Source organism: Ochotona princeps, chromosome 21, assembly GCF_030435755.1.
Source record: "Ochotona princeps isolate mOchPri1 chromosome 21, mOchPri1.hap1, whole genome shotgun sequence".
Taxonomy (NCBI): Eukaryota; Metazoa; Chordata; class Mammalia; order Lagomorpha; family Ochotonidae; genus Ochotona; species Ochotona princeps.
The window spans coordinates 6495933-6512020 of NC_080852.1; the positions used below are offsets into that span (position 1 = coordinate 6495933).

The following is a 16088-nucleotide window of genomic DNA, read 5'->3' on the forward strand; positions in this document are numbered from 1 at the left end:
GGGAAGAGAGAAGATGACAAATTGTGGTGAATATCTTGCTGATGTATGAGGAATGAAATCAATTTCTGTTTAGGAAAGTAAAACTCCCTTGTAATTTAGAGATAGGATTTAGAGATTTCAGAGGCAGAAATTTACACATAATGATGATGATCATTATGGCAGAAATGGTTTACACTTAGCAATTTCCAGTCAGGGTTCAAAGCACTTTGCGTACATTGATCCCTAGTTCTCCCAACACCACTGCAACCTTGGAAGCTATTAACATTCTCACTGTAGTGGGGAGGAGGCCGAGGTGAAGAAGCAAGCTACTGTGTGACGTGACTGCAGTCACAGAGTCGCAGCACGGGTGTCCGGAGGCTGATGTAGCCTCACCCACCGTGGTACCTTCTCTTACAGCTCTATAATTAGAATATTCATGGCTCATTTACCACCAGGATTATTGTGATTTTTGCTTCATGCTTAGGAACTGGGTAAGGTAATCAAAGATAACCTTACGCTCATGTAACTATAGTCTGATGAGAATTCCAGCTGGATCAATCCCTTAGAAACAGTGCGTACCTGATGGACACAGTCCAGCTGGGACTCATATGTTGAGCTATAGGTACTATTAGAGAAAAAAATCTCCTATAATGTATGGGAAATTTTCATGATAGTGAAAATTACACAATTACATTTATATCTTAAAATGATCATTAAAATCCTAAAGGTGTATAAAAAACATTAAAGAACGTGTGTTAATTGATATACTAACATGTGCCAAAGTATAAGTAAAACAGCGTTTTTTTTGTTTTGTTTTGTTTTGTGTTTTGTTTTTTTTTTAAGCTGGCTGGACTGGTTCAGCTTCAAGTCCTAAAAAAGAATTTTGATAAGACCCCTACGATAAACACAATGAGAGTGTTATCGATAGGCCTCAAGTCTAAAATACTACAGCCATATTTGCTATTCTGTGATTGATCTCTCTCTCTTTTCTTCTGGATTCTATATTTGATGGGGGAAAGAGTTCTTATGTACTTTCTTCATTCAGCCGCAGTGCCCAGTACAAACCCCACCAAGCACTTGCAGATGCCGAATGGATGAAAGACGCTTGCGCTGGGCACATTGCTCGTTAGAATCTTGCTTAAAATGTGCACGTCCTATGTACTCTTCACCATCCCAGAATTCTGTATGCAAGGCTTTCTAGCAAGACAGATAACTAGGTGCTATTCTGATTAATGTAAAATAACACAAGGATTCTCAAGATAAGTACTGTAGCTTCCATTAAACACTTAATTTTTGATATCCAAATACTTACGCTTTTTGAAAGCATTGTACATTAAACACTAATTAGCCACTCACAGTAATCAAAGATGAGCTGCTGTCACTTGCCACCTGACAAGAGCTACTCTTAACTAGCATCTCTGTCTGAAGGAACTGACGAGAAAAAAAATTGCTGATGGACTAGCATGAAATGTATCGGTTTCTTAAAGGAAACGTAGTGAGAATTTGATGTCCTAGGTTTACAAGAAAGACTCTGTGGTACAAATATTCTTGCTTTGGGAAACTAGAAAGCCAAGTGGTAGCCTGGCTTTCGGTGTGAGCAAAACGCAGACATTCAAACAGTACCTTCCAGAATCACCTAAAAGATCACAGAGCAAATATGTCCGTCATGGAGTTCTTCGTTGCTCCTCCCACCCACTGCAAGCCTATCTCTTCTGCATTCTTCCCTGTGTCAGTAAACTCAGCTCCTTTCTTTCATTTTCTCAGGACCATATCTCATCACCCTTGACTCTTCACTTTCTCTCAGATTCTACAAAGGATGCAGACTCTGACTTCTAAATATGTTCAGAACCTGCTCCTTGTCGTTGTGCGCATGTTTCCATGCCAGCGCAAGCTGCTTTCATCTCTCACTGTGTAACCCATTTCTACCCTGGCCAGTTCTTAGACCAGGAGAGAGGCTGTTGATGTCACTTCCATCCTCAAAACCTTCTGGTCACTTCCCATCCACTCGAGGGAAATGCCAAATCCTTAAAAATACCCAGCAAAGCTGTACATGATCCATTCTCCTACTTCTGCCCTGACTCGCATTCTAGTATTTTCTACCACATGATGCCACTTTCACGTCAGGACTTCTGCTCCGCCGTTCCCTCTGCCTAGAAGAGTTTCTCAATAGACTCTCCTTGCACGCTCCCACCTCCTTCAGGTCTCTGCATAGCCTCTGTAAAACTTGACCACCGCATGGTAAAGTCCAGTCACTCACCTCCTGCCTCTGCCCCTCTCTTGCTCTGTGCACTTAGGTCATCGTGTGTGTGTGTGTGTGTGTGTGTGTGTGTGTGTGTGTGTGTGTGTTATTGCTGTCACCGCCACCTGCATCGATCATTGCTCTATCCCAAGTTCTGTATCCCTTGTCTGAGTCATCATGGCTTCTGCCTAGTAAGTACTTCTTGAATAACCACTTGGTCACTTGTATCTGCTCCTCCCAATCTTCATTCTAACCAGACTCCTTCGGTGTGGACAGTGTGACCACTGCACCGTAGAGGCTCTTTTGTGTCAGAGACACCAAGACATGTGGGCGACTTCTTTATAGATTCTCCACTCAGAGTCGGGTCAGCTTAATATTGGATTGTTTCTAATGAACGTCTGTGCCTGACTCATGCTGTGTTGTTAGAGTTGATTGGTTTGTTCTAGATCATATGCCCAGACTCCTCCCTGCGGACAAGGCTAGCAACTTTATGTCTTTGCTAATTGTTGTGCATGGCACACACTGGGAAAACAGAGCGATACTAAATGATGCTATTGGCTTGGCTTCTTGGTTTTTGCTTTCCTGAAGGCAGTGCTCATCCATTGAGTGGAGCCAGAATCACTTGCCCGCTTTTCAGGAAGCAGTGTGTCTTCAGGAAGCGAAGGGTAGGAAATGCGAACTGATGAACACTGAAACAATGAGAGAAGAGTTCAGAGGCACTTAATAAAATGAGTATTTGTGCCTCCAATGCACAATTTGGAAGTTCTAAAGTCTTCATGTGTGCAAGTTAATGAGATAATCATCTCATGTAAGTTACAGCTCAGCATGGATTTTAATACAAGGAGTTGCAAGTTTTGTATTAAATTCACCTTCTTTGTTTTTGCCATTCATATGGGCCTCTCAGGTAATATATACATAATATCGTCTTCTTACATCTGACAACAATTTTTAATTAAGCTTCTATAAAATTTTTATTCTAGATTTCCTCCTTATATACACAAATTTGCATAAGAGATACGTAGTGCTCCCATCCATTGGTTTATTTTCCACATCTCCTCAGCGACAAGGACTGGGATTTGGAAGCTTAGCCCACATTATGTGCATGAATGACAGGAACCAAAATCCACTGGACCATCAGTCCTGCCTTCTAGGATCTGCATTATCAAAAGCGGGAGCTGGGAATTGGTCCAGGAACTTTGATATGAAATGTGGGCATCATAACCAGCATTTGTAACGCTGGTCCCACTCTTGATATCTAACTTTATATCTGTGCCATGGAGACACAGAGAATAAGTTTAAAAATAATAAATACAATGGAAAAATCCAACATTCTTTTTCCCATACAAACCCGTGCACCTGCTCCCTCCATGTGATAATAGTATCAAGGGGATATTAAAGACCTACTGGTTCCCTGATTCAGTTTTCTCTCCAGTGTACTGAAGAGACGAAAAGAGGACTACCCTCTAGGTGATGCAATGCTATTTGTTAAGTGTTCTGTGTTTCACATCCCACTCATGGGTGGAACTTGCTTGTGTTTGTGAACCACAAATCACACACACAACTGTGGAATGCAATGCTTCATAACGTGCCTCCTCAGATTTATGAATTAGTTTTTTCCTGTCTTTGGGTTCCAGCAAAGTAATTTATCATTATGTAGGCTCCAAAGAAAGATAAAATAAGATGCAATGTTACCAGAATTCAAAGAGGAAATTTCAGCTAATATAGAATCATGTAAATCTTGTGGCTAAATGTGTACAACTTATAAGCTTGATTTAGTGAGAGCTTTGACAACTCTGGAAAATCTCTCCCTTTTGCCTCTGATTCCCCTGAACAGTTGTCAATGTTCTGTTTATAGTTTACAGTCACAGATATTTTTATTATCCAAAGCAGAAGAAATGTTGGTGAAGGAAATTCCCAGAAAACAAGTAAAAACCTTCCTCAGCACCCCAGCTGGACCTCCAGGGCTGGTCTTTTCTGACTTTTAGATCATTTTAAAGATGATTTGTTTTAGAATACTGAGTCACTTTCCTATGATCAAAAAACTAAATCCATGTGCAATCACTTCAGTGATCGCAAGACAAATGTGTATCATTATTGGAGAGGAGAGACCTTTCAGATACTTGATTTTTGCATCGTGTCGCAGGTTTAAGCAGCTAATTGCCAAGGTTGTTGATCATCTCAGTTGAAGTCCAAGTGCACAGTGTACCTTCCAGTTCTTGCTGATAACATTCACTTCTCCTGTAAGTAATGTTATCGCCATCAGGCTGCCAAGAAAAAGAGTTGAGAAACATACTGAGTTTTGTATAATTAATCACAGCAAGCATATGTTCTTAAAATTCTGTATTTGGAAAGTAAATGCCAGTTTCACTGTCACCCCTTGGAAGACATCAGCATTGAAAACTCTCAACAGTAGTACTCTGCATTTTACCAACATCTACATGTTAGTGCTTAAAGAGAAAATATTCTTTGCAGGAATTTTTGGGGGAAAAATAGATTTACAGAACAGAAAGTTAAACTCACTCAAGATCCTAACACCCCGAAATGACATCATACTCAAGTCTATGGGATGTTTCTCATATACAGTGGAAGGAATGCTGTATACATTGTTTTCTGTATATCATAACCATCTTTAAGTAATAATCCAGTGGGATAATGCATTTTCCTTTTGGTGGGCCTGCCTTATTTCCAGCCTCATGCAATGATAGGAATACTACTTGTTTGCAGGCAGAGATCTGCAGAATAAATAAAATCTACAAAGCTGATGCTAGGTCGGCAACTCAAGCATAGATGATCTTGATGAGTACCTAAAAAACAAGCAGAAAGGCTTTCAAGAACACATTTTTTGTTACAAAATACTTAAAGTGATCCGTAGTATTTTATAGCCTGCTAATTAGTGCTGTGCTATAAACGTAGCAACAGGCTACCTTTCTACTAGATTTACATTAGTTTACGACAGCATTTGTTTCCCATTTTAGCACACTGTCAGCAACAGAAATTCCGTTGAAAGAGAAAAAATCTGCAGGATATGAATGTTGACAAATGATTTCCAAAAACAACAAAAAAAAATCCCAAATGTAGTCTGTATTTCAGGTTAGGAATAATAACAGCTGGGACTCAACCTGTTGTGAGTTGCACTTCCCTCATGAGACGGAACACAACACCACTGTCTCCTGCCCATTCCCACTTTAGCACTCGGCTCTCTCCCTTTTCAGTAGTTAAGGCTGTTGCTTCTTGGCTCTTCAGCTTCTGGCTAGTAACTATGCCATTCAGAGCAGGCTCATCCAGTCCACAGTATCCCAAATCCCCAAACCTCAGTGGCATGGAAACGTTCCTATTGTATTCATACTCAATGTCCACCAGATCCAAGGCATCCTGTCTTCCCCCAGGACCCAGTCCAAAGGAGCAGCCACTTTCTGGGACAGCTCTTCTCCCAGCCAAGGTGAACTTCACTCTCTCGTGATAGGTTTGTTTTCTTTTTGTTTTTGACTTTTTTTTCATTTTATTATCATTTTATGATACATTTTCATAGGCTCTGGACTTTCCCTTACCCCTCCCGAAATCACTCCACTGATTTTCCCTATATTATTATGATAGTATAGTTCTTCATAAACAGTTGTAAGTCCATCATTCTGCTATTTAAGTGTGTCTTGATATTGCTGGCACGGACAGTGGCAGAGAGTCCAGCATCTTATTGTCAAGGTGTATTTCACGGTTTCATTGGGAGTCCATTTTGGTCTGGAATAGAGATGCACACTTCATTTTATTCTCATCTCTGGAGATGATAGTCTCCATTACACTATACATCCCCTTAGATGAAAAGCCACAAAACAAAATCAACAACAGGAAGAAAAAGAAATTTACAACACCATGAAGTTAAAGTACAGGCTACAAATGCCTAATATATTGCTAAAGACATGAAATCAAGAACCTTCTTGAAGAAAGTGTTGCTACCATATTAACTCTGAGTCAGTAAAGAATTCAATATGAGGGAAAAAACTGTTTTGAAGAAATGAAAGTAAAAGAAGAAACATTGGAACCCATGAGATACTTTCTGCTGATAAGATGCGTCTCCTGTAGGCAATGAATAGATGAGTTTTCTTTTCAATCTGTGACATGTGGTCAGTGTGTTTAAGCCATTTACATTCAGGGTTGACATGGATAGGTGGTAATTTGGTCTTATCACTTTAGCAATGGTTTGCTCATTGCTTCCTTTAATCTTTTGTTGTCATTTTATTGGGGTGTTCTCCACATTTGCCTTTGAAAGACAAAGTAAAGCTTTGCTGGGTAGGTTATTCTGGGCTGACAACTTTCCCCTTTAAAATCTGGGGTATGTCACCCCATTCTCATTGGCCTGTAGAGTTTCCTCTACAGCTGTGAGTCTGACTGGGAATTCTCTAAATGTTAATTGATTCAACATGCATGTTAATTTCACATGCATATTTCAGAATCCTTTCCTTATAGTCAGCCAAAGAGAGCCTGATTATCATGTGTTGTGACGATGATTGATTTTGGCCAATCCTATTAGGAGTTCAGTGCCCCTCTTGTATTTTGTTTCCCAATTCTTTCTCCAGGTTAGGGAAGTTTTCATTTAATATTTCGTTGAATACATCTTCAAACCCACCTTCTCTTTCTGCACCTTCCGGAACTCCCATGACTGTTACATTTAACCTTTTTTTTAATAGTGTCTCTTTATTCTTGAAGACTTTTTTTGACCCGAGTGAGCTCTATTTCCAGCTTTTCTGTTGTTTTCCCATTGTGGCAAGAAATACCTTCCAATTCTGAGATTCTTTCTTCTGCATCATTCATTCTGCTACCGAGACTTTCCATGGAATTTTAAATTTGCTCCATTGTGTCCTTCATTTCTAATAATTCAGCTTGATTTTGTTTCAGTGTTGCCACTTCCTGTATTCCTTAAATTCCTGTATGTGCTTCTCACTTTATAAGAAGCCTTATAATGAATTTTCTGAATTCTGTATCCCCCATGTTCTCAATGTTTTCCTTAGTTAAGTCTGAGGTTGGCAAAGGTTTTTGCACCTTTGCATAGGAGTCTTCAGTATTATTCATTGTGCCTCTCTCTCTTCTTTTGCTGTTGGTCGTTGCACTTCTGGTTAGCAGGTTCTTCTTGTTAGAGCATGTTTCTAAGCTGTGTCACCCACAGGTCTACCATTTGAATTTACTAATTGTGTTTGATACCTGGTTCCTTGTTTGCAGTCACTTGTGCCACTCCCTCTAGCAGTGTCAGACCTGGACTCTTTTTTTGTTGTTGTTAGACCTAGACTCTTGTATTAGGCTTCCACCACGGTGGCTTTTTTTTTTAGCTCTGAGGACCACCTGGACCTATTTTGGGTGGGACCCATGGGATGTCAAAGTCAGTACTATTTTCCCTGTGGGACCAGTGCAGTGCACTGAGCTAGAAATGAGTTGTCTTGCAGCTTATTGCATGCGCATGAAAGCTGCCACTTTAAAGCAGCCTGTGTTTCCTTTTGCTCAGGGCAGTTGGTTGAAGCAACCTTGATGATGAGCAGTGATGTCTTCGAGGTACTAAGAAGTGTGTGCCAAGGCAAGCCCCATTCTGGGGGCAAGACTACTGTCCCTGATGCTAGGCAGAGATCTCTGATCTTCACATCAGAGGATGTAATGGGAGCCATGTGATTCTGTGTAATACTTCTCAGTGGTTGTATTTCTTAGCAAGACATTTGAAATACATTCTTACTTGCACTGCAGTACACATAAAATAAAATTTACCATCCTAGTCATTTTTCAGCCAACAGTTTCAGTGGTGCTAAGTATCTTCAGCTTGCTGTGCAATAGCTCTGCAGATCTCATCTTGCAGAAGGGAAATTGCCTCCACCCCTGCCAGCTTAAACAGTTCTGCATTCGGTCTCCACCAACCGCTGGCACCGGCTCTTCTCCTTTCCTTGTAGATTTCACTTTTGTAGCTAGCTCATTGGTGGGATGGCATAGCATTGCATATGTGTGCATGCTTATGTGTGTGTATGATTGGCTTATTTCACTTAACATAATGTCCCCAAGATTCACTCATATACATCATGTACTAATTTCATTGCTTTTTGAAGCTTGGATAATAGTCCACTATGTGCAAATACTTATCCATTCATCTTTTGAGATACGATTAAAATTGGGTGGTTACTACGTTTTGACTAATAATGCGGCAATGAACATGATTCGATAACCTTTTTGTATTTTTAAGAACTCTGTGGGTCCAGCAAAGCAATGTACTGAGGACCTGGTCAACGGATATATAGAAACATATTCTGCCATGCCCAGCACATTACAGATGTTGGATATGCATTAACTGACAATAATAGAAGTAACATGGAAAATAATTTATGTGGTCTAGAATTTTCCAGATGTTATTATTCCCTTTTTTAAATATTTATTTTATGTTTATTGGAAAGTCAGATATACAGAGAAGAGGAGAGACAGAAAGGAAGATCTTCTGTCCATGGATTCACTTCCCAAGCCGCCACAATGGCCAGAGCTATGCCGATCCAAAGCCAGGAGGCCAGAGCCTCGTCCAGGTCTCCCATGCAGGTGCGGGGTCCCAAGGCCTTGGGCTGTCAGCTACTGTTTTCCCAGGCCACAAGCAGGGAGCTAGATGGGAAGCAAGGCAGCCTGGATTAGAAACAGCTGCCATGTGGGATCCCGGTGCATGCAAGACGAGGCTACCGCACTGGGCCCCAGATGATATTATTCTGACTTAGGGTAATAAAAAGTAGTTTTAAGGTTTCTCTCAAGCATGTCTAAATTTTTTAAAGAATTCTTTTTTTATTTTAGGCAGTTAACAATTTTAATGAAAAAAAATCAAGGGGAAATAAATTTCTATCTTTGCTAGACAAGGAAGACACCAGTAAATGACTGGTGGCCCAGACTGTATTCAGACTGGGTTTTTAATGGGCATGAGTATGGGTCCCCCATTTGCCAGACAATATTGGCCATCGAAATTCTTACCTATTAGAGAAACAATGACTCCTTCAGTCCGATTGGACCAGCTCTATTGCTTCCTCAATTCTGTGAATTCCTTTTGGCAAAGGAAGGCAAGGACACATTGGGCTAGGGGAGACAGAGAAGAGATTGGACCGTGCTTTCAAGACATGTTCCCTTGTTCCAATGCCTATAAATGTATTTTCTTTCAATTTCCTTTGACCCCTCTTACATGAATAGGCTAAAGTCTATATAGTTGCCTTAGCTTCGTGTATTTTGGAAGGTATCAAAAATGTTGCTAGCAAATCAACCTCTCTGTGTGAGTCTTATTTCTTAGGATGAGGTTAATATAGATGTTTCTATTCTTTAAAAAATCAGGTCCACTTTTTGATAAACTGCAAACATGACAAAATGGCCCGTGACTGACTGCTTGATGCTAAGCGAGAAAAGCACTGAAAAGATTCAGAAAAAGCAATTAGACTCAGAACAAGCCTTTTATTTTTCTCCCCTTTCGCTCTTGCTGTTTTTGGTCTATCACTTCAAAAAAATATTCATTCCAGATTGGACTCATCTCAGTTATGTGTTTGGAATCTCAAAGTAAAACCCCGGTTTGCAGTCAGTTCTTCAGGCAGGTGTTGGGATAGGTGGTTCACCTAAAATTACTGAGGTCTCTATAACCTCTAAGTGTACATTTTTTGACAAGATAGACCATGTTAAATGGGTTTCTTAAGCATCATCAGTTCAACCATGATTTCCTATCAGGTGACTTGAACCCCTAGACTTGGTTATTCATGTTTCAAGCCTACGCGATTGCCATCTATTCAAAACATCGCATCTTGGACAAATTGAGCTGATCTAACCTCATTGCTAGTATCATATTGCAAAGTTTTATGGACAGCATGGAATCATTTCTTTTAAAGATCTACTTATTTATTTGAAAGTCAGAGTGACGAAGAGATAGAGGGAGAGAAAATGGAGAGACCGTCTGTCTTCTGGTTCGTTCCCCAAGTGCTTACAGTGGCCTAGGCTGGGTGGGTGGCAGGGACCCCAGCACTTGGCCATTCATTGTGGGCTGCATTGGAAATGGAGTAGGGAGAGCATCAACCAGCATCCTCAGTGGATGCCAGCACCGCAGGTGGAGGCTTTACTCACTACATCACAACACAAGCCACAACATAACATGTGAAAGACTAGGAACACAGGAATAAAGGAATCCTCAGGGAATAGAATCAATCACCATGCGACCTTTCCTGTTCTGAGAGTCCGGTTGTACTCTCACTAAGAAATGAGTCAAAAATTTTTCAAATATTTTCCTGGATAGCTGTTCTTTTCTATCACTTTCTCATTATAAAATTCAGTTACACCAACCACATTCTGTGATGAAATGTACAGCGACATCTTATTTTAATGCTTTTTGGGGGCAGATGTGATGCTATTAGTGAGTAGCTAATACCGTGTTTGCTGTTTGTGGTTGACAAGAAATGATTTTTAGTGTCCCACCTGAGCAGTGGTTGAGTAATGCCTGCGGTCACTGTCTGCTCCCTAAAAGAGTTTCCCTTCCAGTGTTCACAAGAGGAAGACAAATTAAGATTCCAAGTTTATAAACCTTGGCTGGTTTCATTAATTCACTAATGGAATTCTCATTAACTTTTTAGTGTGTTGCCTTATTTTTCTCAAAAATTGATTTAAACTGGGAAAATGAAGACCTTAAAATATGGACTTGGTGTTGCTGTTTTTCATGTGGATAGCCAGTACTTCACGAGAATAAATCCAAGTAATCCTTATTTTTGATTGCTTCTTGTTTTGCTCATCTTACAAGGCTGGATTAAAAATCATCCACACTTCATTTCCCGTGACTTTAATCTGGTCCTTTGGCAATTTCTCTCAGCCTCTGTGTGAAAACAGGTTGCGTTGCATGCCTCCTTGGGCTCTGCAGCAAGCATCCCTCTAGTGGTGGGTCAAGAAATGTTCTTATCTTTGCCATCAGCATGTTTTCTTGAAGTCACTGAAGGGCCAGAAGTGTGAAATGACCTAAGTTATACTATGAGTATGACAAAATGCATTGTCTCATAATTAAATTGACATGCAATCTTACAGTACACTACATACTGTTCTGTTTTATCTGAGGTCACCTGTAACCCCATACAGCAGGTATGACCAGAGTTACTGTTCTGTTTCCATTAGCATCTTGCAGTAGTCATTTGTCTGCTCCATGTGAACTACCACTCCGTAATAATAAGAACAGTAATAATAATAGATTTAAGATTCATGTATGTATTTCAAAATTGAAGTTACACAGCAAGAGTGAGAGAAAGAGAGATGTTTAACCCACCACTCCATCTCTAGAAGGCCTCAGTAGCCAAGGTTGAGCCAAACCAAAGCCAGAATCCAGGAATCTCTTCTAGGTCTCCCATGTGGATGGAAGAGGTTCGAGTACCCAAGCCGTTCCCTGACACCCTTCCCAGGCCACTAGCAGGTAGCTGTATTTGAAGTGAAGCACCCAAGACAGGTAGACCAAACAAGATGCCAGCTTTGCAAGTGGCAGCCCGTAGCCTATGCCACACGCTCAGACCCTCAGATTGGTTTTAATTGTTCATTTTGCATTTCCAGCTCCAAGTCAACCACCAGGAAATGTTGTTTGGAATGCTACCGACACGAAAGTGTTACTTAATTGGGAACAAGTTAAAGCAATGGAGAATGAATCCGAAGTAACAGGATATAAAGTAAGTTGCCTTATGTACAAAGCTCTGCTGTCCTCCTTCTGTTAGTGCTCTCCAAGGGATGCTGGATTCGAAGTTTCTAAACATTGGTGAGGTGCTTACTGTCAGCTAATTTTGAAAAGACAATAAACCTTTCATACAGATATTTTCCTAAAATCGTATCTTTGAAATACAAATGTGTGCATAATTCTACTCAGGTGGGAATTTTGGGCACAGTGCAACATTCTGCATGCATCAATTTGCTGCTGTCGATGCTTATTATGCACTGTCCTGGCTCTGATGCCAGGTCCATACACTATGGCCCTGCCGTGTCTCTCGGCCCTCACGAAGACTCACCCCAGCCTCACCTCTCCATGGAGGAATGCGCTCTGCCCTTACCTCCCTGATTCTTTTGAAGGTTTATTTGTTTATTTTAAAAACGGAGCAACAGAGAAAGAAAAGAACAAGGTCTTCCAAGTACTGAGTCATTTCCCAAAGGACTATAACAGGTCAAGGGAGAGCCCAGATGCGGGCCAGGTCAGTGGCAGCAACTCCATGCTTGATTTTCGCGTGGCTGGCAGGTGCCCAAGTACTTGACCCATCTTCCATTACTTTCCTAGTTTCATGAATAGAAAGCTGGATTAGAAGTGAATCAGTCAGAGCTCAACTCCAGTGCGGAATGCCAGCGTTATAAGTGTCAGCTTAACCTGCTGTACCACAATGCCAACCCCTGATTTCCTTGATGTTCGAGAACCTGATCATTCTTCCACATTTCCAGTCGCTGATCTGAGACCTGTGGTCAGGCTTGTAAACTCAATTTACATCCTGGTGGGTAGAAAAAGACAAACAAAATTAGCTTCATTTCAGAGTGAACAACTTCCATGACCAAAACAAAAGAGAGTGATAGAAGTAAGTGTGTTTGTTTATGCATTTTAGAATCTCTTCTCAGCCTTTTGGCTAAGATCAAGTGTTTATGCATTTTAGGTTTTCTATAGGACTAGCAGTCAAAATAATGTACAGGTGCTGAGCACAAATAAAACTTCAGCTGAACTCTTGCTGCCCATTAAGGAAGACTACATCATTGAAGTGAAGGCCACCACCGATGGAGGTGATGGAACCAGCAGCGAACAGATCAGGATTCCGAGGATGACCAGTAAGTTGAGGGAAGTCATTATGCACATCACTTACATAGCTTTGATGAGCTCATACAGCCTCCTCTCGTCCATTCTTTCTTTCCCAGCATAAAGTCAGACCCTGAGAAGGCTGTGGAATGTGAGAGATGAGGGGGAAAACAATTCTTCAAGACTGGTTCACAACAGGAAGAAAGATAAGAATGAAAGCAAAGGACATATGTATTATTAATTTGATATTTTCCCTTTGCTGTGAATGTATGCCTAAATCTGTCTTTGGATTGCTTCGAAAGACAAAGTTCCATGAGCATTGCTCAAAAATGGTTTGCAGCCCTGTTCCCAATGATAGGCTCTTTACTCTCAGTCTTAGATCTTCTACAAAATACAGATCAATCTTTTTTCTTTAATTTTTATTTTTGACAATTTATTGTACAATTTTGTATAGTCTGGGATTCCCCTCTCCCCATTTTCCACCCCTCAGTTGATTTTTCCCGTAATGTCGTAATTCATACAGTTCCATCATGGCAATTATTGATGTAGAAAAATTAACAACGTTAAAATCATAAACCACTTACATGAGTCAAACCAATAGGCAACTCCTAACAGGAAAATCTATTTCTAATTTAAAGGAACTTCACATTGACTTTTTCTTTCAAAATTGGCATGAGACCTACTTTATTGTAGGCATTACACATTTTGTCCCCTTGTCGCAGGGATGTAAAAAGAATTCATAGAAATTTCTCTGTATCTCCCAATTCCATTTTTCAAACAAACGTGAAGCCCCCTTGCATTTTATCAGCACCAGTGGCACGAGCAATTTTATCTTCGCATTATTCCTATGTCCTGAGTTCCAAGGCCTCCACCTAAATCCTAAAAACTCCTTTGTCTTCACATTCAAGTCTCTAATTCTTAGTGAAAAAAAAAAATAGCTTCGTTCCATTTATTAAGCTGCCCTAATCTATAGTATTATGAAATCAAGATTGAAACTTTTGCCTAAACTCCTGAAAAATTGAATGACTTGACATTAGCAACTGCATGTGAGGGGAGATGCGAGAACTTAGAGGAATTTTTATTTCCAAAAGAACAAAAACTGTCAGACTAAGACAAGCAAACTAAGCTGTCCTGAAAGACAGGAACTACTTGTGTTAGTTTGACAATGTGAGAGATCATAACAAATCATTTGGCACTATAGACATGTCTGAAACTGTCTGCACTTGAGCTTATTATTATTGGTAGGTTATAAAATAGTCAACGCAGGCTTCATGCTGCCTGAATAGTGAAACTGCGGGGTTAGGTTACAGCAGGCAAAGTTGGCACAGTTGAAAGAGAAGGCTGGACACATTGATGGGGGCGGTGTTTCTGCCTCTTCGGGCTGCCGAGGTAAGAGCAGCGTTTGCTCTGACCTCTGCCATCTCGCTGAGCTTGCACAGTGTGGTGACTGCACAATCCAGTCTCTCTGACAATAGAGCTTTTGTTGACGGCTTCTTAAAAATGTTTTATAAGAGACATAATAATTTAGCTGGGGATGCATAAAAGAGAAATAAGCACAGATTTTCCAAACCCTTATCCGATGGAGCTTTCTTTAATTAAACCATTGAATTATCTCAAAAGTGTGTGTGATCTGGTATAATTGTTTGCAACATGATGAAGTTGTTTTTCCAATTTCAATTAAAGTTAAATAATACTAGATGAGCAAAGCCCGGAATCATTTCAGAAAACTTAAGCACACCAGCGTCTCTATAGATACTATTGATAACCGGTATATGCTTCGTAGATAAATGAACTGAGGATGAATAATAACATGAGCCTGGGGTAAGTTCATTCTAGGATTAGATTTTGGTAGGAAAGGCATTCCTTCTTTCCTATGGCTTAGTCCATCTGGGTCATTTTAGCAAACTATTGTAGGCTATTGTAGATGGAATAGATATTTATTTCTGAGAGCTCTAAAGGATGCCAAGTGCAAAACCAAGGTCATGTTGGTGTTGATTCTCAAAGGATTCGCCTCTCAACACCATCACACTGTGGGGTCAACATGTAGATGTATTGGAAGGCGTCAACGTTCTATCTTTGATGCATGGGGTGTATATTGCCACCTTCTTGGTCATGAGCTGACCCCTGTCCTTTGGCAGGTATGGACGCAAGAGGATCCACTTCAGCCATCTCCAACATCTGCCCTGTGTCCAGCTGCATCCCTCTAGCACTCCTCTTCATTGTGAATGCCCTGTGGTGATATTTACTCCTTTTTCGTATTTATTGGAAAGTTCATTGGTTATCTGAAAAAAAAAAATAAGTGCTTTCATGAACCGCAGTGAATATGCATGTGTTTTTCAGCTCTGTATTTTTAACTTTCTACTTCATTATAGGTAAAAGAGGACTATAATAAAACAGTAAATCCTTCTAGGGGAATCTGAGATGCCTTAATATTTACTTGATAAACCAAAGGAATTTACATATTATGTAATTCAGATTTTTGATATGAATCTTCTTAAGCTTTGAGTTTAAGCACTGCCTGTCGTTAAAGACTCACACACTCTTGAGTGTACACCACACACACACACACACACACAGATACAAATGTGGATGCTCTCCATTTCTAAGCTGCTTGATGTCATCCAAGTGCTCCTTCCCTATTATAACAGCATTATTTGTAAGACATGATCAGTGTCACCGAATAACGCTGACTTAAACCCGCAAGGGGAAAGCATGCCTTTTAAAAATAATTATGCTGGATGCAGGCCACATGTGAGTCAATGAGTGGAGTTGGAAATGCTAACCCGGGGCCCTGCAGAATATCTTTGGCACGGGATATGAATGAGTGGCCAAGAGACTTTCAAAATCACTTTGCTTTCTCTGTTACTCAATTGCTCAGCTCCAAGAGCTGGGGATAGTCAGAGCATCTCGAATGCCTCTGCCCCTTGAAGCCACTGCCAACCGACACAGAAGGAAACACACAAGTACTTTGTCACCCCAAGTGTGGCGGGCTTGTGCCAAGAGCAGAGTGAAAGTTTGTACACGTTATGAGGACCAACCACGTTGGTGCGTCTTGCATCCCACTTTGTAGGGAATTCTTTGTATTCCTTCAGTGATTAAAAAAAA

At 40.5% G+C, this 16088-nt stretch overlaps 1 protein-coding gene across 1 annotated transcript in view; it reads left to right on the plus strand.

Moving 5' to 3' along the window:
• The window catches only part of CNTN3 (contactin 3), a 283223-nt gene extending 267393 nt beyond the window's left edge, over positions 1–15830 (plus strand). Inside the window, exons 20-22 of the mRNA XM_004581629.3 lie at positions 11774–11886; positions 12847–13015; positions 15122–15830. Coding sequence (XP_004581686.2) covers positions 11774–11886; positions 12847–13015; positions 15122–15222 — 383 coding nt within the window. The 3' untranslated portion in view covers positions 15223–15830. The remainder of the gene's footprint in view (positions 1–11773; positions 11887–12846; positions 13016–15121) is intronic.
• Positions 15831–16088: the final 258 nt, after the last annotated feature.